Here is a 27,071-nt window from a genome sequence, read left to right on the forward strand (position 1 = left end):
GAAAAAGATGAAGCACTGTTTTGAAGAAGAGACGATATTGATCTGAGGAGAGACTGTAAATAGCTCAGGTTCACCGGTTGTCTCAGTGGTTGTCAAGCGAGCGAGCGCCACAGAGACGTCATGCGAACACAAAGCAGGTGAGGACAGATGCAGAGTCCCGAGGGGGGAGCAGAGAGCCACCGAGCTTGTTTGCTTGTCTTGTTTTTTTAATCGCGATGTGCGTGTACTTTAGCGATGAGCGTGTGTTGTGGACACACGTCTGGGCGTGAATCATCAACAACCAAAGCAAACATAACGACATAATAACATCACAATGTGGCACAACGATGAACAAACCCCCCCCACTGAAAACACAACGCCCAGCGAGCGCTTCGTCTTACCGAAGGTGGTGCCGGCCTCGGGCCGCGACACGGAGGAGACGATGACGAAGCCGAAGCCCTCGTTCTCGCCGCGGCGGATCTCCACGTCGTAGGGGTGCAGGGTGGAGGAGGAGGGGGCGGCGGGGCCGGGCGCCGCGTTGTTGTGGGGCTGCTGGGTGGAGGAGACGACCGGAGGAGGAGGCGGTGGAGGAGGACCCGACGAGGAGACCGTCAGAGGTGCCATAGTGCTGCCTAAACCTCCGCCGCCGCCGCCACCGCCCCCGCCACCGCCGCCGCCACCCCCGCCGCCACTCCCGATGCCCGAGGTGGAGCCGCTGCCGGAGCTGACGGTGTTGAGGGAGTTCTGGCTGCCTTGCGGCGTTCGCTTGCCCATCTCCTCGGTGAGACTGAGCGCCTGCGTGCTGCTGTGGTGCGAGGAGGCCGGCGATGGCGGGACGTCTCCCTCGGCCTTGACTGCAGGAGGAGAGCAGACGGGGTTCCCCCCCGCGAGGTCAAGCAGGGAACAACGACGACGGTTTACACGTACACGTTAATGAATGGAACGGATGGAGGCAAAAGAGGAAGGCGGTAGAAGAACATGAATTAATTAAAAAGGTGTGAGATGCAAACGTTGGCTGTGGGAGTCAGCGGCAGACAAAAACATGGCTCACGTAACAGGCACTCCTCTTCCCACTGCAGTGTGCAGATAAAAGGAGAGAAGGGGAGAAGAGAACTGGGGGCTTGGATGTGATTGTGCCGCAACAGAGCGCTGGATGTGACTTCACACAGGGGGAATCAGAGAAGGAGCTAGGTGGTGTTTTTTTTTCCATGAGATTTCTGGATAGTTCATTTACTTTTAGGCTATGTGAGGAGAATAGCTTTAGGTTGTCGCATCGGACACTGGTGCGCTGACTTCAACGTCCAATCCGTCTCCATTCTACTCATGCATACGTTGTCCACTATGCATCCTGCCAAGGACGAAAGTACGGTGCAGTGTGATTTAGAGGGGGAGAGAGATCCAGAAAGAAGGATCCAGAGAGAGAGATCCAGAGAGAGAGAGAGAGATGCTTTACCGGTTCAAAGGGTCCAGCCTGGTTGCTGCCATTACTGATTACGATTTAACAGGTAATTTGACCCTGGTCACTCGCTGGCAGTGCACTCGAAAGCATTGTGATGAAGACAAATGTCTGTGTGGGGGTGATGCAGTACAACACACAAGGCTGCCCGGAAACGGCAGCCTCAGACGACCTTCTGTCCGACTCATTAAGGGGAGGAGGCAGGGACTGGGAATACACCGTGGGGCACCGGTATAAAAAGGTGATCCGTGCCAGGCTGAAATACTCCCAGCCTGTGGCAGTTTATCAAGGACTGCTTAGGATTTAAGAGACCTGCAGGAACCTGTTGTTTATGCTTTATGGCCGCTCTACTATCCATTTCTTTGGGTTGTAGACGGCAGCCATTAAAATGCATCAAAACAACACAGACGGGAGCGGGAAATATAGAACATCAGGAGAGGGCCTCAAAAATAAATGAAAACAACAGGCAGGGGGTTCCAAGCCATCTCATTTTGATGTCGCCCCATAATAGAGCTGGGTGTTACATCAGTATAAATACAGACGGGGGGGGCATTGGCTCTGTACTGTTTTATAGCCATCTCCTGATTCTAGACTGTATGCTTTCAAACACCAGACTAGATGAGTCATCCAAATCCTCAAAACTTAAAGTTTTGAGTACTATGTTTGTCGTGAAAAAACCTGTGTGGGTGTGTGTGCGTGTGCTCCTAAACAGCATAGAACCCCTGCATACATCAACATCAAGCCTTCGGGTACAGATCAAAAAAGGGGATTTTGGGGACCAAACCCCGCCCCCCCCCGGTTGTCTCTGTGGTTACCGGCGTAGCTGGTCTTGCGCCTCACGGTGAGGTTGACGTGGCCCTGCTTGGCCGCCTGCTGCATCAGCTGCACCACCAGCTGGTGGGACTTGCCCACCACCGCCGTGCCGTCCACGCAGATCAGCTCATCGCCCGAGCGCAGGCGGCCGTCCTCGTCCGCCGCTCCGTACTTCACTATGTGGCCGATATAGATCTGGGCAGGGGGGGAAAGGGTGGGGGGGGTACAGGTACACCAAAGTAAACCAGAGAGAAGGATCGGGGACTCTGAGCGGATTGCTTTTAATAGGAAAATTAGAAATCACCCCAGAAGTCAGAATTGATTGTGAGGAAGATCCTTGGCTTTTATGGCACATACCAACAAGCTTGTTGGAAGTTACGCTAAAGGAGCTAAATTGGATATTTTTGTGTATCTTTTGAACAATAGAGGATAGATAAAAAATGTTTGAGCCCCGAAGCATATTTGTAATAGCTTTGAGTGGGAGAGGGATGGCTTGAAAAATAGATGTTATGTGATATAGATTAAATACATCTGGTAATTAAGCAGCCTGCATCTTCTGTCTCCATCAGGATATTTTCTTCTCCCAGTCATGGCAAAAGCTTAGTGTTTACATCTGCCACAAAGTTGGTGTGCGTTTGTGTGTTTGTGTGCTTCTGTGTGTGTGTGTGTGTGTGGATGCATGTGCGTGCACTTCTGGCGCAGTGTAATCGCAACCTAGGTTGCTGGCTGACCCCCCAAGCTCATGATTCATTAGCTTCCGCTTTTAATTGAGAGGTGCGGACAAGTGTAAAACAACAAACGACTTTCTTTGCAAAAGAAGGAAAATCAAAATAAGCCAAGCCCGTTCAGCGTTCAACAGGGTGATTATTTATTCAATGTTGAGGCTGATTGAAGTTAGCGCAGCCGGATCAAAAGCAGGAAGCTTTGTTGAAATCTCTGCAAGATAAAAATGGAGCCCAACAAGCAAAGCAATGAGCTTAGCACTAGCTGGTTGTGGACGTTGTGAAGCGTGGAAACACTTTTAATAACCCAGTGGACTCCAATTAGGCTGGCTGTTTGAATGAGTAGGCCTACACATTCGCCCACCAGATTATCAACATTAATTTGCATATTCTTGGCTGTTTTTACCTAAGTCATCGTGACTCGAGGGGCAGCATGGTGTCCAAGTAACTCCGTTGGAGGATGGCACCAAAAAAGGAAGGAAAATTGTGATAAATAGACAGACATACCGGCTCTCCTGCCTCGTTCCCTCCCAGGATCCTGAAACCGAATCCAGTGTCCTTCCTCCACAGGAATATATCTTGCTCCTGGAAGTCTGGAACTGCAACAAAGGATAAAACAATCATAATTAGCCTAACAGGCTGAATACAGCATAACATTACACCTGACGGCCAACCCAATGATCAGCCCGCAAAGAAGTGCACTGTATCAAAAACTTGGGAGGCTCTTAGTGGTGGAACAAAATCTACTCGCAACAAGAGTTGTACTAACGTCTTGTACTGGTTCAATCCTCTGTACTGAAGTCAATTCAAACGTTTTTTCATACAAACTGTCAAAACACCTCACATCAACTGTTCTAGGAAAAACGACGATGAAGAGCATTGCTCAAAACAAGCTTCCAACAGAACAAAAATGACATCCATCAGAAGACCCAAACACGTCTATTCTCAGACACAAAGCCAAAGAAAAAACACCCATAAAAAAAATCTATATTCCCAGGTACAGAGCAAAACTTTGGAAAGCAGCTGACAGTCTATCCGTCTCACATTTAGCAGCCCATCTGGAGCCCGAAACAGCAAAAGCCTTTCCACTCCCCCACTCAAGCCATCGCTCCACTCTCTGGGAAACAGGCCATCATGGAGAAAGGACATGAATAATCCCAGAGACTTCTCCGTGGCCTGCTTTTCATGAATTGGCGTATTTACTCTGAACTTCATTCTCCACCCCCCTTCTCAGTACAAATGCCATTCCAACCGGCAAGTACCAGAGAGCCAACATGAGAATTGTCCATGTATTATTGAACGGAGGGACCTCTGCCGTGCCTGATTCACCGTCCACAGGGTCGTAGGTCTGTGGGTCCGAGGTCGGTTGGCCATTCATATGGTGTGAGTGACAGCTCTCGCTCTGTCTTACACTGGAGGTAAGAGAGGTCCTCCGGGAGGGGCTTTTACTGGGATACGGGGAACCAGGGGGAATACCGTGGCTTATCCAGGTGATAGATTGTGTTTGACCATATACATGATACATACGCCTTGCATGAAAGAGCCGGCAGCATCGTGACCATCCTTATGCACGGTTGCCTGCATCTGGATGGTCGTGTCCCAGCCGTAGTGGCCGAAAATAAACAAGCCTGCAACCCTGGATACGGTAAACGCCCTTTTGAACCGGTATCCTGTGGAGCCGCGAAGGGACGGCGGGCCACAAACACCCAGAAGGTGAGCAGAAGGAAGGGTAAAGAAAAACAGCCTGCTGCCAAGCTGTTGCTTCAGTGAACGCTTGAAGACCCTGTGGACCCCATCTTTCTCGACCCATCAGTACATAGCTAGGGGTGAAACGGGTGGAGGCAGAGTCAAAGGCTAACTGTGGCAATCTGTCCCTGTAAAGAGTGATGGAGAGGAGAGGGCGGTGCTATGGCCGTGTCCATTAGCAATGATGGGTGCAGGAAGAAGGACTGGGCATGAACCCATTAATAACTTAACGACTGGCTCCAGGTCTACCTCGGGCGGCTGTGGTGACTACTAAAACATACAAGGCCTGATGAATTTCAATTTCAAGCAAATGTATCAAATCTGAACCCAGCGTCGAAGCACCAAAGCCTTCTGACAAAAAGACGATGCCCAATCAAACAAAAGCAAGTCTGACAGCTTTTCCAATCTTTTGCTGCAATTTTAAATACGTGTTTCATTTTCTTAAAAATACTTTAGAGGCGAAAAGGTCTCCAAAAAATGCAGTCCTTGATCTCAGATTTTTTCTCCTGAATCCGCCTTCACAGCCATGGCCATGTGCTGACTAATATCCTGGCTGTAGCCAAGGTCTCTACCCGCCAGGCTTCTTGGAGGACAGCTGAACACAGTATCAGAAGGTACTTGCCAATACATTATTGTCTTGTTCTGTCCATCTTCATCTCTTCATTTTCAACTAATCCCTTGTTCCCACCATCTCGTCAATAACTCGTCCACTGACTGAAACCATGCCTTCCTAATTCTATGGATTTCAGGCAGGCCAGGTTAAGCTCCGGTTAAAAGTCACCGATAAGAGATGTGGCCCTGAGTGAAGGCAAGCCTTGATGAGCACTGCCTTCCTTCTTTTCAAATATTTTTAATCTTTTACCATAAGCCCATTAGCCAGCCCACACTCTGTCCTTATCCTGACCTCTCGTCTTAGGAAGCCAAACAATGGAAGAGCGAAAGCGGGGCAGTGATGAGATGCTGTAGGTTATTGGGACTTTCCAACTCTCATTTGACTTATTATCCATTGTATTTTGATCTGCTCCACCGAGCCATGGACTGGAGAGCAGCTTATGGTCTTAATTGGGATGCTAGGCTTCCCTGCTTCAGCGTGGCTCATGCAGGGGGTTGAGGGGCGGGGGGGGGGGGGGGGGGGGGGAGAAATCTGCTGACATCCACTCCACCACTGCTGCTAATTACACAACCGTTCATCAGAAGATGCGCCTCCAAAGGGCAGAGCGGTGCAAGAGTGTGTTAATGGGGTCAAGGCTGGTAATTGGGCCAAATTGCCATCTCGAACCGATGCAAGGTATTTGATGTAATGTAGAACACAGCAGAGAAATGCAGTTTTTCCCCCCACTTAATAATAAGGAAAGTCTCCGGAAGTAGACCGAGCGCTATTGTCTTACAGTGAGATTCTCTAGGGTTCTGCACTGGGTTACAAACGGACGGGGCTACCCACAGAAGTCAGCATTTCAATGCTGTTATGTGCTAGTATATTTATAAAAACGTGGAACAGAGGACTGGGAACCATTGTGTGTTCTTGGCTCAAATCATAATTCCCTCCACCAGGGTACCATGCCCCCACCAGAGTACCATGCCCCCACCAGAGTACCATGCCTCCACCAGGGTACCATGCCTCCACCAGGGTACCCTGTCTCCACCAGAGTACCATGCCTCCACCAGGGTACCATGCCTCTACCAGAGTACCATGCCTCCACCAGGGTACCATGCCTCAACCAGGGTACCACGCCTCCATCAGGTACCATGCCTCAACCAGGGTATAATGCCTTTACGCCTCCACCAGGGTACCATGCTTTCACCAGGTACCATGCCTCTATGCCTCCACCAGGGTACCATGCCTGTACGCCTCCACCAGGTACCATGCCTCCACCAGGGTATCATGCCTGTACGCCTCCACCAGGTACCATGCCTCCACCAGGGTACCATGCCTGTACGCCTCCACCAGGTACCATGCCTCCACCAAAACAATAATACTTACGCCTACTTTCATACATGACTCTGGACTTGGCCCAGATTTTGAAGGGGTCGGGTTTCCTTTGGGAGGGGTCGTCGGCGGGGCTGTCCTGCGCGGGCAGGCCCGGCAGCGGCTGGGACGGGGCCGGGGGGGCGGAGCTCTCGCTGAGCGGGGCGGCCAGCGAGGAGTGCAGCGGGGAGTCCTGCGTGTGAACGCTCCTCTGGCTGGAGACGCTGTGCTGGGAGCTGCTCTGACTGTCCTTCCTCGACAACTGCTGTGGGGGGGGAGGGATGGAGAGAGGCGGTTAAGGGTCAATAGCATGGGTGTCCGCACGAAGGGATGAACGAATGACGGATGCCAAACGGGGAAGATGGAGGGGAACGGTAGACGTGAGGATGCGTAGTGTATGTCCTCAGAGAAAGACGGGGTTATGGTTCCTCAAGGAAAGAGGAAGAGACGGGATGAGAGGCTTTCGGACGCGCTGGGACGGGAGATTTAGGACGAGAGTTAAACAGGTTCCAGGACCACAGATCTCCATGTCTCCATGGAGACCTGTGGTCTGTAGACAGCAGACCAGAAACAGATTTCTGAAAGAGGCTCTAATGTTGGCTGGTGTTGTCAACTACAGAAAGGCACTCTCTTATGTAACACAAAGAATCTTTATTTTTTCTTTAGACTGTTCCCCCTGAAATGGGGTAAAGAGAACGCACAGTGGTGTCTCATGATTAAGTCATTCAGCTCGCAAAGGGGGAATAAAAGGAAGGAGCCCACTTTGAATGATGTGGATACATTGTCTAGTCCCTCTGGCTTAATAGAGTGGAATGTGTGAGCATGACCGGTTGCATTAACTACACTTGCTGGCTCATCCCAAGTGAGCGCGCACACACACACACACACACACACACACACACACACACACACACACACACACACACACACACACACACACACACACACACACACACACACACACACACACACACACACACACACACACACACACCAAATTGCACTGATGAAGGCAGAAATTTAAAACCCCTCATCAATTTCCAGTGGCCACCATCAAATAATATGGCTCCTTAGGCAGGAGTTTAGCAGGGGAGTCAGTTGTTCCCGGCGCCTTAGCAGTGTACACTGGTGGTGGTGAGTGAGGTCCCCCCCTTCAATGTAAAGCGTCTTTGAGTGTCTAGGAAAAAGCGCTATATAAATTCAATGCATTATTATTATTATTACAGGGCTGTTAACCGAACCTACTGTCAAAGCTGTCGACTACAACCCTGAATCCCTGAGCCTTGTCACATCGTTAGAATTAGCTAATTACCATGACACCAACAAGTGCTCATGGTAAGTTAATTGCTAACAATTCTTCTCGGTGACAAGGCTGAGGAGGAGTGTGTGCTAGCTGTAATTGATTCCAAACTCTACAACTGCCAAGGCAGAACAACGACCTGGATGGAGAGGAACCACAGGCAACGGCGGCAAGGCGATACAACAGTGGAGATTGGAGGAGGGGCGGGGACTTTAATATCAAAGCATTTCGCCTTCAAAGTGCAGCTGCTGTGTCTTCAATAAATCCACAGTAATTATGACCTGGATCTGCCTGTCCGCAACACCACCGTCCATGATAATGTACCTCATCGCTTGTACCACGTGAACCCTCGCCTGACATTTCCGTTAACGTGACAATATTTCAGACTGCCTGTTTATAAATGCAAAACGGCATCAAAAGTACGGCTTTGAACGTAATCTCCTCTGCTGCTGTTTCAAATAAAATCAATAGCCATAAAGTGAGTCACACACCGTGGGGCGTTCAATCATACGAAGGGAAGGTCAAACCTCAAGGATGAGGGCGGACAGCACCACTCCTCACTTCAGTACCTTTGGGATTTCACCGTTTCAATTGCTTTTTATTATTATTAAAAAAAAATGTAAGGAATGCATCCAATCAGCAAAGTGGTTGGAGAGTTGTGGTGTATCTAGTGGAACTCCCGCCCTCATTAAACACAGCAGACGAGCCTTTGAGGACGTTCTCACTGTGTGCTTTTGACCTTCCACTACTACTCATTATGTGTCCGCAGGGCCTGGCCGGCGCATTGGTTTCTCCTGCTCCAATAACTTGTTAAGGAAACAATGGAGAGAGAGAGAGAGAGAGAGAGAGAGAGAGAGAGAGAGAGAGAGAGAGAGAGAGAGAGAGAGAGAGAGAGAGAGAGACAGAGAGAGAGAGAGAACAAGAGAGAGAGAGAGAGAGAGAGAGAGAGCGAGAGAGAGAGGGGAGAATTAAAATGAAGTTCTCAGAGCACAGCCCAGAGCCATGTCCCATTCAGGCCACCAGTAGACCTATAGAACACCCTCTTCCTCCTCCACTGCCTGCCTCCCCCCCAGCTCTTTCTCTGTCCGTCTCACTCCGAGCCTGTCATTCCAGCTTTAATCATTGCCCATCATTCTCCGCCAGCACAGGGGCAGGTTGAAAATCCAATCCACCCCCAGCCAGGCAATTTTGCTGCTGTGTACAAAAAAGCAACATCTACACAGCACCATATCAAGCAGCCTAATAAACTTGTACAGGATTATACTGTCCTGTATTGAAAAACGAGCAAAAAGCGGGAGGGAAAAGGTCAAGAAAACCACCATCACCTTAAGTAATCTATACACTGCAAACCCTTCCACCGTTATCGTCTAGCACCACCAAATCTACCCACCACCATCAGGGCCAAAACACCCCTGTCCATCATCACATACCCTGCGTGTGTAATCTCCGTATGGAGGAGCCAGATCCTCATAATAGCCCTGGAAAACATAATGAGCAATTACATGAATTCAACACAACCATCATCTCCCTCTTCGCTGGAGGAGAGACCCTCTCCCCAGGGCTGCTAGCTCAGCACAGTGTCAGTAAGCTAGCGATGGCTTCAAAAGGTAAGCTTCCCCCCCCCCCCCTCCTCCTCCCCTCCCTCCCTCTCCCTCACACACCAAGGGATGGGATAGGGGGTATGGGTGTGGGGGGGGGGGGGGGGGGGGAGGCTGTGGGCGGGCTGGGGGGATCCACCCCCGCACAGCAGCCCATGCAGCCGCACGGGGAAACACAACAAGAGCAACAGACAGAAGGCAGGGGAAAGGTTTGGGGATGGGGGGGGGGGGGAACGGACGGACGGACGACACGGGGCATAACATTGATTGGTGATCGGTGGATGGATGGCATCCACAGGAGACAATGAGTGATGCACAGAGAGATTCAAAAGGTTGCGTGGGTCCTATTATGTAACATAAAGACAAAGAGTTCTTTCTTACCAGTTTCGGGCTCTTCTTTGCAGGCGCCACCCCTGGGAAGCGGGAAGAAGAAGAAAAAAGAGACAAAGAAAAAAAAGGGACAAAGAAAGTGGTTACAACCAAATGTGGATAACTCCACTTTCCCCAGCAGCAGACAAACAATGGGGAGCACAGATTTTTTAAAAAAGGACTCCAAAACGATGACGGAAGCCTGCTCTCATCGAGCTCTCGCCTCTGCCTCCTCCCCTCCTCCTCTCCCTATCGCTCTTCTCCTCTCTCTATCTCGCCACTCCTCTCACTCCCTGCTTGGTTCCTGTGCTTGCTCGTCCAAAGCGCTGCGCGGCTCGCGAGGAAAGCATCGCAATCTATCCGCATTAGTGGCGTAGCCATCGCTAGGCTGGGCTGCTGCTGCAGCTGTAGAGGACGGCGGGTGTATCCCCTGCGATCGCTAGGGAACTTACCCCGCCAACCTAGCTCTGTGTGTATGTGTTTCTGTGCAGTGTGCGTGTGTTTGTGTGTTTGTGTGCGTGCGCGTGCTTGCGTCAGCCGGAACGCAAGGGCTGAGCAAAGAATCCAAATAAGGAAAATAAAGAATCCCATGCGGCCGTAAACAAGAGGAAAAGCACAGAAGTGGAGGGAAAGTAGTAGCCTGCGATAGTGGGGGAGAGATAGAGACAGAGAGAGAGAGAGAGAGAGAGCGTGTGAGATAGAGAGAGATGGGGGGGGGGGGGGGGGGGGGAAGGAGAAATAGCGGGAGACGGGGAGACAGCAAGAGAGAGAGAGCCGAGCGCTGGAGCTCCTGGCCGTAGCATTACCCATGGAGAAGGAGTCCAGGATACTGAACATTAAATTATAGGCAACGGTCAGTTCCCCCCTTACTGAGACCATCTTCCTGTGTCCGCGGTGCACGGCGCTCCGCTGTCGTGGGCTCCAGCATCTGGAGGCTCTGCGCGTCCTTCCGCTTGCTCCCTCGTCTGCCGCCTTTTCCTTTTTTTTTCCCCCACTACCAGCTTTCTTACTCGCTCTAACTCTCTGCCTCCTCCATCCCTCCCTCCCTCGCTCTCTCTCTCCCTCGCTCTCTCTCCCTCTCTCTCTCTCTCTCTCTCTCTCTCTCTCTCTCCCTCCCTCTCCCTCCCTCGCTCTCCCTCCCTCGCTCTCCCTCTCTCGCTCTCCCTCCCTCGCTCTCCCCCTCCCTCTCTCTCTCTCTCCCCCTCTCTCTATCACGCCCTCGCTCACTCTTTCGCTCTCAGATCCTCGCTCCCCCCCCCCCCCCCCCCCCCCCCTCTATCCATCCATCCCTACCTCTATCTTTCCCTTCCTCCATTTCTATTCCCTCTGTGATAAACATGCATGAAACCGCGAGCCCCCCCCCCCCACACACACACACACACACACACGCACACACACACGCTACTGGTCCACTGCCGTCATGGATTGAGATGTTGATGCTTTGACAGACATGCCAGAGTGATTAGGTCGCACCCTGATAGTGGCCTTTGCAGGGGATTTTCCGAGCACGCGCACTCACACACACACACACACACACACACACACACACACACACACACACACACACACACACACACACACACACACACACACACACACACACACTCTCTCACTAATGGATGGTTAAAATAGAAACGTGTAGCCTAGATCCTCACAGTGCCCCTCCTTTCCTTTCTCAACCCCTATTCTTTCATTCCTCTCCTCCTCCTTGCCGCTCTGCCTCCCAGGGCACTGCGTGAACTAAACATTTGAATGGAATTATGCAAATGAAATGAGAATGGGAAACACAATTCGTGCCAGGATGTTAAGAAAGAAAAAGCGTGGCGGTTGAGTGTTAACCTCAATTAGTTGATGGTGGGTCTTTTTTTTGCAGGGTAGGTAGCTGTGGCATTGTTGTGTGGGTGATCCTTTCGGGAACACACCCCCACAAACCCACACTCACACACACACAATCATCAAACTAAAATTGTCATTGCTGTTAACACACATCTGTGCTGCTTCACAGCTGTGATCCCCTCCTGCTGCCTGGAGTCTCTCCCTCTTTTCCTCGCACCCCTCGTTCCCTCCAGCCAGCTTTCGTTCACCTGAATCACCTTTTCAATCAATACAAATCTTTCATTTCAGATCCAAGGCCGGGATGACGCACTCACCACACTCTCTCGCACGCACGCACGCACACACACACACATTTGGTAACTCAAGGTAACCTCTCCCTGTGCTAAATGTCCTGGCGGTCTGGCAATGAAGACGCCATCGATTGCGCGTCATCCTCAGAGCGGCAGACTTTATCAAGCGCTGTATTCCTCACTCCGGTCTTGCTCTAATCTCAGCCTTCCCACCATGGGAATGTGCACAGCCAAAATAACACCAACAACCCACATTAACAACGCACATGAAATGGGGCTCAACCCAATGTTAACACAGCAGCACAGAACTGAACGCAGACATTTGAGCACAACTGTTGAGGAATGCTTTGACCTGTTGGGACCTACCGTGCCCCACCTTTCAGCAGCACGTCTGTATTCATAAAAACAAAGTAATACTCAATAATTAATGTGCCGTCGGATACAAGCAGTGCCTACAATTAATGGCTTCTCTATATTACTTCCGCTCAACAATTATTAAATGCACAAAAAAAAAAGGAAATTAGAAGCATTTGCTCCTAATTCACAGACGCAGATACACGCAGTGCATCGCCATGGAAACTAACCATGGTGTGATAACAGAGACGTAAGACTCACACATCGGTCGGGAGGGAGTGAAATGGGGGGGTTCGGGGCGGGGCCGAGGGCAGAGAGAGAGAATCGATGTCCCTTTGTAAAACAGACGGTGGATCATCGAAAGGAAAAACAATAAATGCAAGGAGCCCGGGGCGGTGGTGCGTCTGACTTTGGAGTCTGGTCAGTGGTGCCCGGAGGTCTAGAGCAGCCATTTTCTTATCTTTGTGGTGATATTCCCAAAGACGCTACTTTGAAGGTGCTGTCAGCGGGATGTCTCCATGCAAAGTGTGTGCAAAACACAAACAGTAACCGCAGAAAAATATGCAATGATTTAATCTTTGGTCCTTCAAGGTGACGGATCATCTGAGGTTATCCATTTCAGGATGGATGCCGGTGTATATTTCTGTGTTTGTGTGGGTGTGTCCTAATGTGCATGTGGCCATTGGTGGATGTGTTTAAAAAAAGCCCAATCCTTTGAGTGCATTTTGACACAAGGCATTTATGGGTAGTTGGCCGACACACCAACCATTATGCCGATAAGTGCCGTCTAGCCTGGCAATGAATTTCCCCACTCCTACTCATGGTCACACACACACACAAATTCAATACAAAATAAATGAAAAGATCAACATTGCATTCTCCCCTCAGTCTGGAAGAGGACAATAAATCATTTTTTAAACTGCCCCTAAGACAGAAAAAAAAAACATCAAAGTCACACAAACACGACAGAGACAAAAAGCTTTGCCTGCCCTGCTTTAAAATATAACTACAAGGCGATGATTCATTTCCAGCTGTCAGTGCCTCTGAAAGAGTAACCAGCAAGCTGACATGGATCCATTGGGACATGACCCCAACCTTTGAAGCGTTGACTTTGCTGAGGTGGGACAGGGACAGGGCAGGGACGGGGGGACGGGGGGGACGAAAGCCTTGGGAATACGAGTCTGTCTACTAACCCCAGACTGCTGTCCTGCCCGCAGACTGTAAGAGAGGACCAGGCCTGTCCGCAGGTTCATTGAAATAAGAAGTGTTGCTCGTGACTGATGACTCAGGAAGAGGGAGGGCAGGGGAGACGATGGGGAAGAGCAGAAGGAGGAAGGGGGAGGGGATAAACAGACGGGAAAAAGGATGAGGGGCGGGGGGGGGGGGGGGGGGGGGGGGGTGGAGGCGTGGGGGTTGTTCTGCACCACTCTTTCATCATCCTGCCTCTGATCCCTCTGACATCCCTCCGTCCTCCCCCCCCCCCCCTCCCTCCGTCCTCCTAACACCCGCTCTGCCTCTGTCCTCCTTTCCCTTCACCCCCTCCTCTCTTCCCCCCCCTCCTCCTCCTCTCCTCCCCCCGCTTCTCAGCCCCTCATCCCCCCTCCCCTCCCTCCATCCTCCAAACACCAGCTCTGCCCCCCCCCTTCTCAGCCCCTCATCTCCCCCCTCCCCCCCCTGTCCTCCTCGCCCTCGGTGCGCTGCAGTTATCCTCTGAGCTCGGAGCCAACAGCGTCGGCCGCAGCCAAGCGCTGACTACCTCACGGTGGCTGCAGCGGCAGCAGCAGCTGGCCCGGCCTCAACAACAGGTGAGAGGCGGGACAATGTGTTGTGCAGTGTGCCACGAGATGAGATCTCTTTTGCTGGACTCTCTTCCTCTCGGGACAGCGTTGGACTGGTGTACCGGGCTATTGAGCGCTGTGGTATTCCACAACAAAAGAGGACTGAGGCTGTTCTTCTCCTACCCTCTATCTGATGAAAGACAGCCCAGCAGATGCAAGCATCCCCCAAGACCCTGGGAATTTACACCTTCTCAAAGGAGGCAAGGGAGTGGAAATTCAAATTTTCGCTCTGCATGCCAAATGGGGCCAAAAATGTGTTATTTCAGCAAATCAGAGGCGGTCCACGAGAGAGACACGAGGAGGAAACAAAATCAACTTTCTGGAGCCTGGTTATTTCTGGATACCCCGAGTTGGAAGATCCTCTGGTTGACTCGGGGAGTCCCCGTTGGTCATGTTCTGTATAAAACCACCAGAACGATGTGCTGGAGATGACGGTGCTCTGGGAGGTTTCGGTCACATGCGTACCCTATTAAGGCTTGCTTTTCAAAAGTGACACCGCCTTGGCATTAACAGTGGGCGTTGTGTCGGTTGGATGAGCGCTAATAGGATCCATGCTACACATTTCCACACTGGGCTTCAAAAGTTGATTGAATACACACAGTCTCCTGTGCCCACAGTACCTTTTCTTCTGTACTCTAACTGCCCCGGGATCTCTTAATGAGTGTGTACACATCGGGCCCCCGACTGATGTGTGTGTGCATTCACCAATTACAAGGTCTCCCTGGCTTGGATCGGTAATTGAACACATTCCTCTCTTTGTGTGTGTATAAATATTATACATATATAAATATAGATATATATACTGTATATATAAAAGACACAAGAGACAAGACACACAGACAAAAGAAAGACAGAAAGAGAAAGACAGAGAGAGAGACCTGGCACCAGCTCTAAGGCTCATCTCATCATAAAGGGGGTCTGACTCCTCCCGCTGGGTAAGCATGTGTCTGGAGGGGAGGGGGGCGTCAATGTATAATCAACACAGACGACACATGACGGAAGAAGCGGTTGACACATGTACGCCTCGATGAAGCATGTTACCACCACGGGCTTACTACGGCAGGCACACAGAGCCAAACACAACCCCCTGCTCTTGCTACCCCACACACACACGCACACCAAGACACACACCTGAACAGAGGCGGTTGTCAGGACGATGCTATTATGAGAGTGTGACAAAAGCAGTCAGAAGTATAATACAAGGGGAGCAGAAGGGGGAGAGAGACCGAGAGAGACACGGACGACAAGACTGCCAAGTACAAAAAATATCATGTGACTTGCCGCAAACACCCCTGCCAATCAGGACGAGTTGGGCTTGAACAAACTGCAACCGCACACACTCAAGCACGTGCCACACACTTGCATGCATGTGTTCACAGACATGCATGCGCACACATGGCTGGAGTTTAAAAGCCGCAACGTTAGCCAAGGCCAGCCTGGCAGCTAATACGGACCAATTACTCGCATCACACAGCGTGTTGGGAGCTTTGAAGGTCTCTTGACTGCAACAACTCGTCCATTGCCTAGGATACCTGTCTCATCAGACACGCACACCGCCGTGATCAGAACCCCTTCATGTGGACCATGCTATCTGTCTATCCAGTGAAAAGGGATAGTGCAAATAAGGCTGTTTCATTATTTCTGGTCAATGACGTCAAATATACAGTATATCAATGCATTTTATAGGTTTTTGCATGGATTAAAGTAAATGCTTGAATGTGATCCCAAATCCAACACCATCATGAGATTGCAGCACTTCCGCTACACGACTCTCCCAACAGTCTTTTTGACAGTATAATGACAATGTGCACGTCCATTAAGGTGAGCATCTGCATTCAATTTGGCAGAACATACATGGTAATATTAGCCTAGTAGGCTAACATAATATATATTAATATAAATGTATTCCAGCCGACGCAGCTCGATTCGTTCTGATCACACGCGGTATTCACATCCGTTCATGACAAAAAACCTGCATCAATCAAGAGATTGTAGAAGCATTTGACTGATTTAAAAAGTTAAGTACATGTAAATGATGAGTTTCAGCATATAGAGCAAATGTGGCACCACTCAATTTAGCAGAACAGCGAAAGTGCCCTACCGACAGAGAGAACCATTTTCACCCTCGCGTGGGGCATGCCATGACAGCTGCTGTTGACTCAGTTTGCAATTTACTTTTTTTAATCATCTTTAATGGTTTAGACGCTGCCAAATTGCCAGACCTTTTTTCCTGACATTGTCTATCCTTTTAGACAAGACAGGCCAGAATGTGGTCTCCTTCGAAATATAAAATGCTAGGATTACACATAGGGGTTATCAAATAAACAACTAGGACATTTCCGAAAAAAATGTAATAGAGCAAAATGCACAGAGAATTCACCCCCCGCCCGACAACAAAAACAAAGTATAACTCACAGGCATTTTCTTCTAGTAGCCAATTAATGCTGTTGCATTTATCCCCCCGCCCTCCCCCAACTGAACACATGCACAACATTCCGATATGATTCGAATATATTTATTGAATATAACCGCAGACGTTGACTGAATACATTCCCAATGAAGGACTTGAATCATCCGAGACTCGAGGTCCCCCCTCGTAAGCCTTCCTGATATCACCTCCTGCATGACAAAAGGTTTAGCCAAGGAGCTGTGACAACGCCCGCCCACTGACTTTAATGGGTAGCTCGTCCTGCCCTCTGACCTTTCTGGTAAGCATGACGCACAGCTCAAACGCAGACAGTGCCATGCTAGAGAGAGAGCTACCTTAAAAGGCTTGGTCGAGAAAAGAAAAAGCCAATCATTTCATCTGTAACCTGTGAGTGTGTGCGTCTGAGAGTCCAATTCAAGGGTTTTGTGCCGGGACGATTGTCATTCTGAGGTGTCGACCAGAGCAAGATTGCACTGTGAATGCGGCTGACGGCCGGCCGGCGCACGGAATAATTGCCATTTAGGGACGACACACTTTACCACATGTACACAAGCGCGCACACACACATGTGTGCCGACGTCGCAAAACACTCACGGCCACAGATAAAGCTAATCGTACACATGATGATGCAAATTATTTTTAAGCGGTCTTGCTCTGGCCCTTTGACTGAGGGCAGATTTAAGCCTGACTAAACCTGACAAGAAAGATTCACAACCAGCCCACACAACAAGCCACAGGGGGTGGAGGGAATGGAGAGAGAGAGAGACACACGCGCACGCGCACACGCACACGCACACACACACACACACACACACACACACACACAAAGACAGATGAATATATGGATAAATAGACAGATGGATAAATAGAAAGTTAGATAAGCCTGCAATCTCTGTTTCAACTCCCTCTGTCAATGCTCTGACTGGCGGTTCAGTCCTGGCATCACTTCATCTCCTCGATCAGTTCGTTGTTCCGTATGTTCAAACTCAACAACTCACTGACAAAGTCTCACTTCGTCAGTTTCTTCGTGTCGCTCCTTTCTAATCTCTCATTATTCCTCCAGTCTTCCTCTCCTGCCACCTGCTTTTCAGGATGCCGTCAACTACTGGCGTGGATAACTAAATAAGGTAGTCAATATGCTGGGAGACGGAACCGCCACAGCAGGCTGCAGTCTCTCACTGCCGCGTGATCCAACAACCTCATGCCGGAGGTGGCCACTGCATCGCAACACGACATATACTGTATACCGAATGCATCAAAAAGAAAAAGCCAAACAGAATACAAGCCTTTGTGTGACAATGAAATCCCACACGGCCAAAAATATACAAAATAACAAAACAGGGTGCGACTCATGCAACACATACGATAAATCACAAAACACACACAAAACACACAGCGCCATGACAAGCTCAAAGCACCCACCTCTCTGCACCAGCATGGTGACCTCGGTGCCCTTGGGACACTTGCTGAGCAGGTCGACCACCTGGTTGTGCGACATGGTCTGCACGTTCTTCTTGTTCACCTCCACGATGATGTCGCCCTCCTTGAGGCCCCGGCAGCGCGGGTAGTCCACGATCTGCTTGACCCGCTGCCCGCCGCCGCCGGGGCTGTCGGCGATGGTGAAGCCAAAGCCCTTGTCGCCCTTCTCCATGTGCACCGTGATGAGCTCCGGCTGCGTGGCGATGGACGAGGCCAGCGTCTGGCCCTCGCTGCCCGCCGCCTCCGAGGCCGATGAGGGGCTGTGAGGCCGCGGGAGGCCGTTGAGCGCCATCCCGCCGCCGCCGTTGTTGGCCAGGTGGTTGCTGCCGTGGCTGCCGTGGCTGGACGGCGGGGAGTCATAGTTGTTGTGCGACTCCTGCCCGTTGACGATGATGGGCTCCTTGTTCTCCGTGATGGCCACCGAGGTCACCATGCTGGTGTTGGGGTCGTCGGGGTCGAAGGGCAGCGGGTAGCCGCGGCACAGCTCCAGGTTCACCATGGAGCCGATGCCGATGGACTGGAAGATCTTCACCACCTGGGCGTGGGTGTAGCCCAGCACGCACGTGTCGTTCACGCTCACGATGACGTCGCCTGGGAGGAGGGGGGGGGGAGGAGTTGACATTAAGCAGTGCGTTTCATCCGCCCGGTTAAATATCACGCAGGAGGCATTACAGCAGACAGAACAGCAGGGGCACCCTTGCGATGGAGTGGATAAGGTTTGGTATTTGGCTGGAGACACCCACCTTCTTATAGATTTATGTTTGAAATTGTATGCTTTATAGTATTGTATGCTTTTATATTATAGAGTGAGGTAGAGAGGGAGGTATGGGAGACATAGGGGAGGACATGCAGCAAATGACCACGGGCAGGATTCAAACCCGGGTCGCTGCGTTCAGGACTGAGCCTTTATGGTACGCGCTTTACCCGCTGAGGCACCGGGGCCCCCCTGGAGACACCCACCTGTCTCCATCTTGCCGTCGAGCGCGGCGGGGCCGTCCAGCACCAGGCTCTTGATCTGCAGGAACTCGTCGGGCTCGTCGCCCCCGACGACGGTGAAGCCGAACCCTCGGCGGCTCTTCTTCAGCTTGGTGTTGATGAAGGTCCCCTTCAGCTCAGCCGGGTTCCGTGTGAAGAACGGCTTCCCCCCTGGCGCGACCGAGACACACACCCGTCAGTATTGCCAGCGTCGTCATTCTCGTCACCAGAACGGGGGATTTTTGAAACACGTTAATGTGCAAGTTAATAGGCGTGTTAATGTGGACGTTAATTTGCAGGTTAATCGGCAGGTTAATGTGGTCGTTAATGTGGTCGTTAATTCACACGTGATTGCGCACGTCAATTGATACGTTAAAGGGATAGTAGAGATATCTGTAAATTGACTTTTGCCTGTCCTACCCAGATTCAGACGAGTTGATTTATTCCAAATTCATTATTGTTTGTCCAGAAGGGGAGTTTTCAAAAGCCAGCAGCCAACCTCCTACAGTTTCTGACTCTTTTTTAATAAGAAACTATTCGGAACACATTGGAAATCTTCGGAAAATAATTAAAATACTTCTTTCCCTCAAATTAGGAGCCGGGCTACAGTAACTCTGCAAGTCAATTGAAGGGGCTAACGGAAAGCTTATGCTTACCAAGCAATCTCCCCTTCGTGATTCACCATTGGCAATTTCACAGTATTTTTATTTTACAAATAATAAGTATTGCTCAACATTATAATTGTGAAATAATATTTAGAAGAAGAAGAAAAGTAGGTAGGGAATTTCATGGCGCAGTTCAGAATTTTCAGAAGTGAAATGATTGCAAATAAAGTGGTAAAGAAATAATTGGAACAGGATGACTCGCAGCAAAGTGGAAGAGCTAGTTGCAAGGACTTCACTTGTCTTCTCTACGTCGTAGAACAGACTCTTCTGGATGTCTTCCATTTCAAGACAGATTCTTGGTGATTTCGTTTTATTGTATTTTTTAAGCAATGGCTTCTTTCTTGCCCTAATGCCATACTTGCACTGTATGCATATACGACTCTCAGTAGGGGTTGAGGTCTGATCCTAGAATTGCCCCTGGGACGCACAATGATGAATTGGGAATGAATCAATTCAACATGCAAATGCCAAATTACAGATATCTCTCTAAATGTAAATTCTCTTTGCATCCGACAAAAATCAATAAATCAAATGTATAGATCAAATTTTAAATTAAATATATATTTATTGCTGTCGCTGGCCCGTAATAAACCTGTCCAATAATTGAATTTGGCCCGAATGCAATGATTGGACGGCTCACCTGCCTGCCTGCCTGCCTGCCTGCCTCCCTGCCTGCCTGCCTGCCTGCCTGCCTGCCTGTCTACCTTCCTACCCAGCTCCCTGCGCGTACTCTGACCCCTGTGCCTGACCAGAGTCTTCCACAAGGCAGGTCAGACCTAAAGCTAGAAAGCCATTTCGGTTGGGCACTTACAAAATCTAGAATACTATGCCAGCTGTTTTGCCTACCATACCTTTAATTCACACATCACTTCAATGGCTGAACTGAATGAAGGCGTAAAATACCCAGAGGGGACCATTACCCCAAATCAGTCTAATCATCAATCTACCCCAGCAGTCCGTCGTTCGGGACTGCATTGCTCTGTGGTAAATTTTGCAAGAGTTCAATTATTAATACAAGGTTGTATAATTCCAATGTGTATTCGACGTTTTCAATGAAGCTGTACGACTCCAACATGGGGTAATGAGACTGGATCTTTATGCGTTGCAATCCTACAGTTGCACAGCTATCAACGGCACATTCTCACACGCCATGAGGGAAAGGGACTAGCTTTACATTCCGGCCCTGGAAACAGCCAGCAGGCAGACAGGGAGACCGATGGTGGAGGAAATAAGTCTCCATTTCACTCCACTGAACTCTTTCGACTCATTACTTGGACTTGTTACAAGTCTCTATTTTTTCCGCTGTGCCTGGCCTTTCTGTCCCCAGCTTCCTGCCTCCATTTTGAGTGCAAGCGGCGGCGGAGGAAATGAGGAGGATGTAGTAAATTATAAGCAGGCGGTGAGTGATACGAGATGCCATGAATCCAATCCACGAGGGGTCTCCATTGACTTACAAAAAGGAGAGGATGTAGCAACACAAGAAAATCCGAGCTTAAGCAAGCGGGCGATATTTCTTAATGAAAAGAAGGATGGGGGCACTGAGCATTCAGTTTATTGGAGTGATTTAAGGGGGAGGAAACATTATATTGACTTGAGTTCAGAGCAGAGATGTAGTGGACGGATGAAACTGAACTAGAGCAACTGGAGCATAGGGAAAACATTGCTGACGGAGGGATAGAATTTTGTCCTCCAATTCAAAAAACAAAACCCTTCTACAGGGTCGGGTGTGGTTTTCAGTATTTCGGGGAGCTTCTTTGTATGATGTTTTGTGTGTTCAAATCCAAGGGAGAGGGAGAGGAAGAAGGAGAAAAAACAAAAAAACATAAAAAGCCGGAGAATAGCAGAGTTTGAGCAAAGCATTTCTCTTGAGGGATGTGTGGGGCAAGACAGACACCAGCACACATACGCTGAGAACAAACAAGCAACTGAGCCAAACCAAAAAGATAGCAGCACAAAAAAAAAACGAACAAAAGGCAGCAAGAAAGTAAATGTGAAATGTCAAAGAAGAAGTGGAACAACTAAAACAATGGGCGAGAGGGGGAGAGTGATAGAGAGAGCATCACAACAGTGAGGCAGTTGACCCTGTGGCTGTGTTAATTATAAGTAGAAAAGGGGTCGGTGCACTGGTGGAACGTAAAGGGCCAAGATAGCTGGGGGAGGAAGACGACATGTTTCACTGCTCATCTCTTCCGAACCATTTAGTTCAGTCCAGATGGGGGCGTGTGCGTTGTGCAGTGTGCGTTTGGATGATCAGACTTAAAGTTCAATCTAATATCAAAATATTTGTATCGAAAAAAGGTGAGGTACATGCTAAATGTGAGCAGTGCACTAAAGTTAACATAGTACGTGGGGTGAGAAAGAGTGTTAAAGGACATATTTCTTTAACCTTACAAAAAAGCCACAACACGCGTTGCCGAGGGTGCTTAATTAAGAAAGAAGGTTCAATACCAAAAGAATGGCATATCATTACTTTACTTGTTAATACAAAATCTGAAATTTCGACAAGTAATCTCTGGTAATTGATGGAAAGAGCGCTCCATGTGGAACTGCTATAGGCAAGACATACTTTAAACTGAGACAGTCCTGCCAGCTACTCGACACATTTTGTTCTTTAGTAGTAGTACCTATATATGTAGTTATTTAGTAGTACTATCACTTGATATCCTATATGTTTAGTATTTTTGGAGTACTACCACTTGTAACCTTATACATGTAGATATTTAGTAGTAGTACTACTTGTTACCGTATACATGTGGTTCTTTAGTATTACTACCCTTGATACCGTATACGAGTTGTTTTTCAGATGTATTACCACTTGATACCATATACATGTAGTTATTTAGGAGTACTATTTCTTGATGCCATATACGTGTTGTTTTTAAGAAGTACTACCATTGATACCGTATAAGTGTATTTTTGAGTAGTGCTACCACTTATAACCTTAAAGGTGTTGCTCTTTAATAGTACTACCCTTGATACCGTATACCTGTTGTTCTTTAATAGTACTACCCTTGATACCGTATACGTGTTGTTCTTTAATAGTGCTACCCTTGATACCGTATACGTGTTGTTCTTTAATAGTGCTACCCTTGATATCATATACATGTCTTTTCTCAGTAGCACTACGGCCTGTGGTACTCACGTTTCTGGCCCATGGCGTTGGGCACGGGCGGGCCTTTCTGCGGGTCCCTGTAGGTCTCCTGCTGGGTGGCTGCGGCGTAGCTGGCCAGCGGGGCCCCTGCCATGTTTGAGTCCTCGATCCATTCTGCAACAGCAAGGGGCGTGTGAACTCCGAATGGGGGTCATGAAGTGTGTGTGCGGGTGCCCACCTCCTATGAATTTACAGTTTATGGCTGGCGAGTGGGGGGGCGGGCAGAAGCAAGAGCTAATGCCCGTGACGCAGGACTTCCATTCCAGCTGCCCTCACCCTCTCCCCTGGGGATCTGGAGGAGATTGGCTCGGAAGCTGAGGTTGAATTTCTGGGGTGAAAATTACAAATCTCACAGTGCGGCTGCAATACAGCCACACTGCTCCCCTACGGAGCCCTGGGGATGCTTATAAAACCGTGACTAGCCGTGATTGAGGGACAACCAGTGATGTATATAATAAAGCCTTGACTCCCTGCCGAGCGACAATAGACGGCTATTAAATGACATTTACCAACCGGGTGAAAAGAGCCTCATATTCCCGGTTTCCCTCCCTTGACGAACGACTTTGACGGAAAAAAGAACGGCGTTCCATCTGCACACCGGGCGCAGCCTGTCATAAATCACCCTTCCATGTTCCTCCTCGTGCTCATACGAAGCACGGCGGTCATTAATATTCGGAGCGCTGAGATAGAATCAATAGGGCAGGGTTGGAGGGAAAGCCCTGTTCATGTATTGGGTTCTGGTCGAGAGAGATTGAGTATTCATAGGGCCGGACGCACTAAAGGTGTAATCGAGTAAGACAACGTTTTATGCTGAGGGAGTAGAACGTGAAGAGCCGTGGAGAGGCTTCCCCACCTCCTGAGAGTCCAATCTCCTTTCGGTATCCCTCTCCCCGCAGGACGTCCTGAAGATGGATGTGGGAGGGGAGGGGGAGCTACTGCTACGCTTCGAGCGCTTTTGGGTTGCTTTGGGCCGTTACAGGAAAATAATATCTGGACAAGATCTTCCGGAGCAGCAGGGAGTTTGTGCCGTGCAGACCCGGGGAATTAACGCAACCGGAGACGTAATGTAACACGTGTTTTGTTGTTTTATTGTATCGCACCGGTGTTAGCGGCTAAAGTGGGGTGTTAAATGTGTTAGCACAGCTCCATATGGTCCTGCTCAAATAACCCATTAGGGGAGGAACTGAACAAGGATATCCAGCAGCTTGACATCAAACTTACCTTTCCCGCCACTGTGAGAGAGAGCATTTATCAACAGTTTTGTCACATACACAACTGGGCTACAAAAGAGAATATACCCATTAAAACGGCTGCGGGTACACAGCTATAAATCATAGGTATGCCTTTATGGAAGGTCACTTAGCAAATCATAAGTCAGTAGCAGGCGACAGCAAGAATTAGCCAAAGTCGGGTACACAAAAGCCACACACACACACACGCACGCACGCACGCACGCACGCACGCGCACACAGGGATTCATCACAAACACACCCCAGTCGCGCCACATGGATAGAAAGAAAGAAAGTGACGCCCCCGGCGGGGGCTGGTGAACGAACCTCGGATGTAGCGCTCACCTTCGGGTGGCTGCTGGCTGAGCGGCTGCTGCTGCTCCAGCTGCCGGCGCCGCTTGGCCTCCAGCACCGGGTTCTCGTACTGGGTCTTCCTGTTGATGTGGCTGGAGGGTGGAGAGTGGAGGTCGGAGGTGAGGTTGGAGGAAGGCCAGTGGTTGGTTGGTTGGATGGGTCGGACAGGAAGGGAGTGGTGGTGGTGGGGAAACGTATGGAGGGACACAACAAAAAGGGCAAGACAACAAGGATCGAATATATAAATAATAAAGCAAAGACAACACGGGGGTATTGACGATGGGGGATGGTAGATTGGAGGGCCGGAGCGCAGAGGAGAAAGAAGATTGGAAAATTTGAATGAGGAATACGAACGTATACAGACACACGTGAGGCCGTGGAATTGAATTACGTCGGGTGCGGTGTGCGTGGGGGTGTGTGTGGGGGTGTGGGTTGTGTTGGGTGATGGGAAATTGAAATCCGAGGAATGGAAAAACAAAGCCAAAAGGCGGACGAAGGAATGTTTTTCACAATACAGGACGAAAGGAAATTAGACAATCATTGGTCGGATGGAAGGCCGAAAAACATAGATGTATGGAAACCATAGCAACGAATAGATTGGATGATCAAGCAAGAACAGACAAGGTTGTGGATGAGGAATGAATGAGAAGGAGGAGAAAATTAGGTCGTAGGGAAAAAGAGAGAGCGAGAGAGAGCGAGCGGTCGGGAGAGCAAGAGAGAGCTAGGGCGGTGAAGGAGACTCAAAGGAACGATATAGAGATAAGAATTGATCAATACGGTCGGCAAACACGGATTAAGACACTAAATCCCAACTATTCAATGGCCTATAGGCAGGGAGATATAATAAAAACACATTTATCAGAACGAAATAGACACGACTTAAAAGCATTCCAACGGGCTAATAATGCAGTCTGATAAAAGGACATCAAAATAAAACATCAGCAGCAGAGCATCCAGTCCCCTGAGGTATGAGCATCAACACCACATGAAACATATTTACATTTTGCACACACACACACACACACACACACACACACACACACACACACACACACACACACACACACACACACACACACACACACACACACACACACACACACACACACACACACACACACACACACACTCCAAATGACATGAGCACAAAAATGGCCTACATTTCTTGAAAAGGCCTGAAATAGTTATGTATGTGGCTGATGTTTAATACTGCAACAGTACATCTGTTGTGTGAGCTCTCTGTATTTTACAGTACAGCCCGAAATCTTTCTGCAACACCACCCCCACCCCCACCACCTCCGACACCTGCACAGCGCTGTGTGACTTACTCCACGTAGTAGACCCCATACACTGGATCGTCTATCTTCTCCCACCCGGTCGGCAGTTCTGCAGGAAAGGAAAACAGACACACAGACAGAGACAGACAGAGACAGACAGAGAGAGCGACAGACCGAGACAGAGAGAGACAGACAGAGAAAGACAGAGACATACAGTGAGTATAGGCAGATCCAAAATGCAGTTGCTTGACGATATATTGTTGACTGTAAAGAAGGAATTGAGGCCAGCAGAGAACTCTGCCATGCGTCTTTCCTGCCTGTTTGTCAGTCAGTCTCCAAGGCCAGAGGGAGGATGCTTCACAGGCTGTCTGCCACCCTCCCCTCCCCTCGCCCAGCCTGCCTGCCTGCACTCCCCACCTCCCTCCCTCCCCTTCCATTGCTGCAATTTTCACGCATCAGATAAGTGTATAGAGGGGTGGCAGGGACACACAGATAGGAGGAGACAAACACACACACACACACACACACACACACACACACACACACACACACACACACACACACACACACACACACACACACACACACACACACACACACACACACACACACACACTGAAAGACAAACACAAACCAACATCAAACACCTATAATCACTCACACACTGATAAACACATACATACTGACAAACAAACAAGCATGCAGATAGAAACACACTTGCCAGGTGCCTCGTAATTCACTTTGGGAGACGGTTCCATTTTGCTTATCTTCCTCTTTCTTCCCGCCAATCATAGAACCACTTATCAAAGACAAGATCCCTCATGTTTTGCCCGTTAAATCAATGACGTGTTAACTCGTTGTCCTTAAGGGGTCGACTAGAGTGGACGTGTGCTGGAGCATGGATCCCAGCTGTGGTCGCTTGGTTGTGACCTCATGGATTTCTCACCGTCAATCATTGCAAGGTTGAGGTTAAGATGTGGGCCAGGTCGTATTTGGCCTTGCATCGTGCAACAATATTTCTCCCAACTACACAAGCATCTCCAAGAGACAAGAACATTACCGTCATTCACACTGTGAACAAGCCATTAACGGATGATTTAGGACAAGAAGTGCCTATTGTTTGACCCGAGTGGTATATATATTACATTGCAAATTCAAAGATGCCAAACACCTCCCTAGAAATTGTCCGTAGACTGATTGCAGCAATGGAACGATTATTGGGTGGCGTCCAACACAACAGCAATGT

General features: G+C 49.4%; 1 protein-coding gene across 2 annotated transcripts in view; it reads right to left on the bottom strand.

The window, feature by feature from the left end:
• LOC130402642 (membrane-associated guanylate kinase, WW and PDZ domain-containing protein 1-like) overlaps nt 1-27,071 on the bottom strand; it is a 101,421-nt gene that overhangs the window by 9,671 nt on the left and 64,679 nt on the right. For both annotated transcript variants that reach the window (XM_056606893.1, XM_056606892.1), the window contains exons 8-18: nt 25,877-25,934; nt 24,522-24,640; nt 22,957-23,079; nt 19,135-19,320; nt 18,118-18,765; nt 9,962-9,993; nt 9,413-9,460; nt 6,698-6,947; nt 3,478-3,569; nt 2,251-2,443; nt 381-833 (exon numbers count right to left, since the gene is read on the bottom strand). In XM_056606893.1, coding sequence (XP_056462868.1) covers nt 381-833; nt 2,251-2,443; nt 3,478-3,569; nt 6,698-6,947; nt 9,413-9,460; nt 9,962-9,993; nt 18,118-18,765; nt 19,135-19,320; nt 22,957-23,079; nt 24,522-24,640; nt 25,877-25,934 — 2,202 coding nt within the window. The remainder of the gene's footprint in view (nt 1-380; nt 834-2,250; nt 2,444-3,477; nt 3,570-6,697; nt 6,948-9,412; nt 9,461-9,961; nt 9,994-18,117; nt 18,766-19,134; nt 19,321-22,956; nt 23,080-24,521; nt 24,641-25,876; nt 25,935-27,071) is intronic.

Source organism: Gadus chalcogrammus, chromosome 13 (assembly GCF_026213295.1).
Source record: "Gadus chalcogrammus isolate NIFS_2021 chromosome 13, NIFS_Gcha_1.0, whole genome shotgun sequence".
NCBI classification, from domain to species: Eukaryota; Metazoa; Chordata; class Actinopteri; order Gadiformes; family Gadidae; genus Gadus; species Gadus chalcogrammus.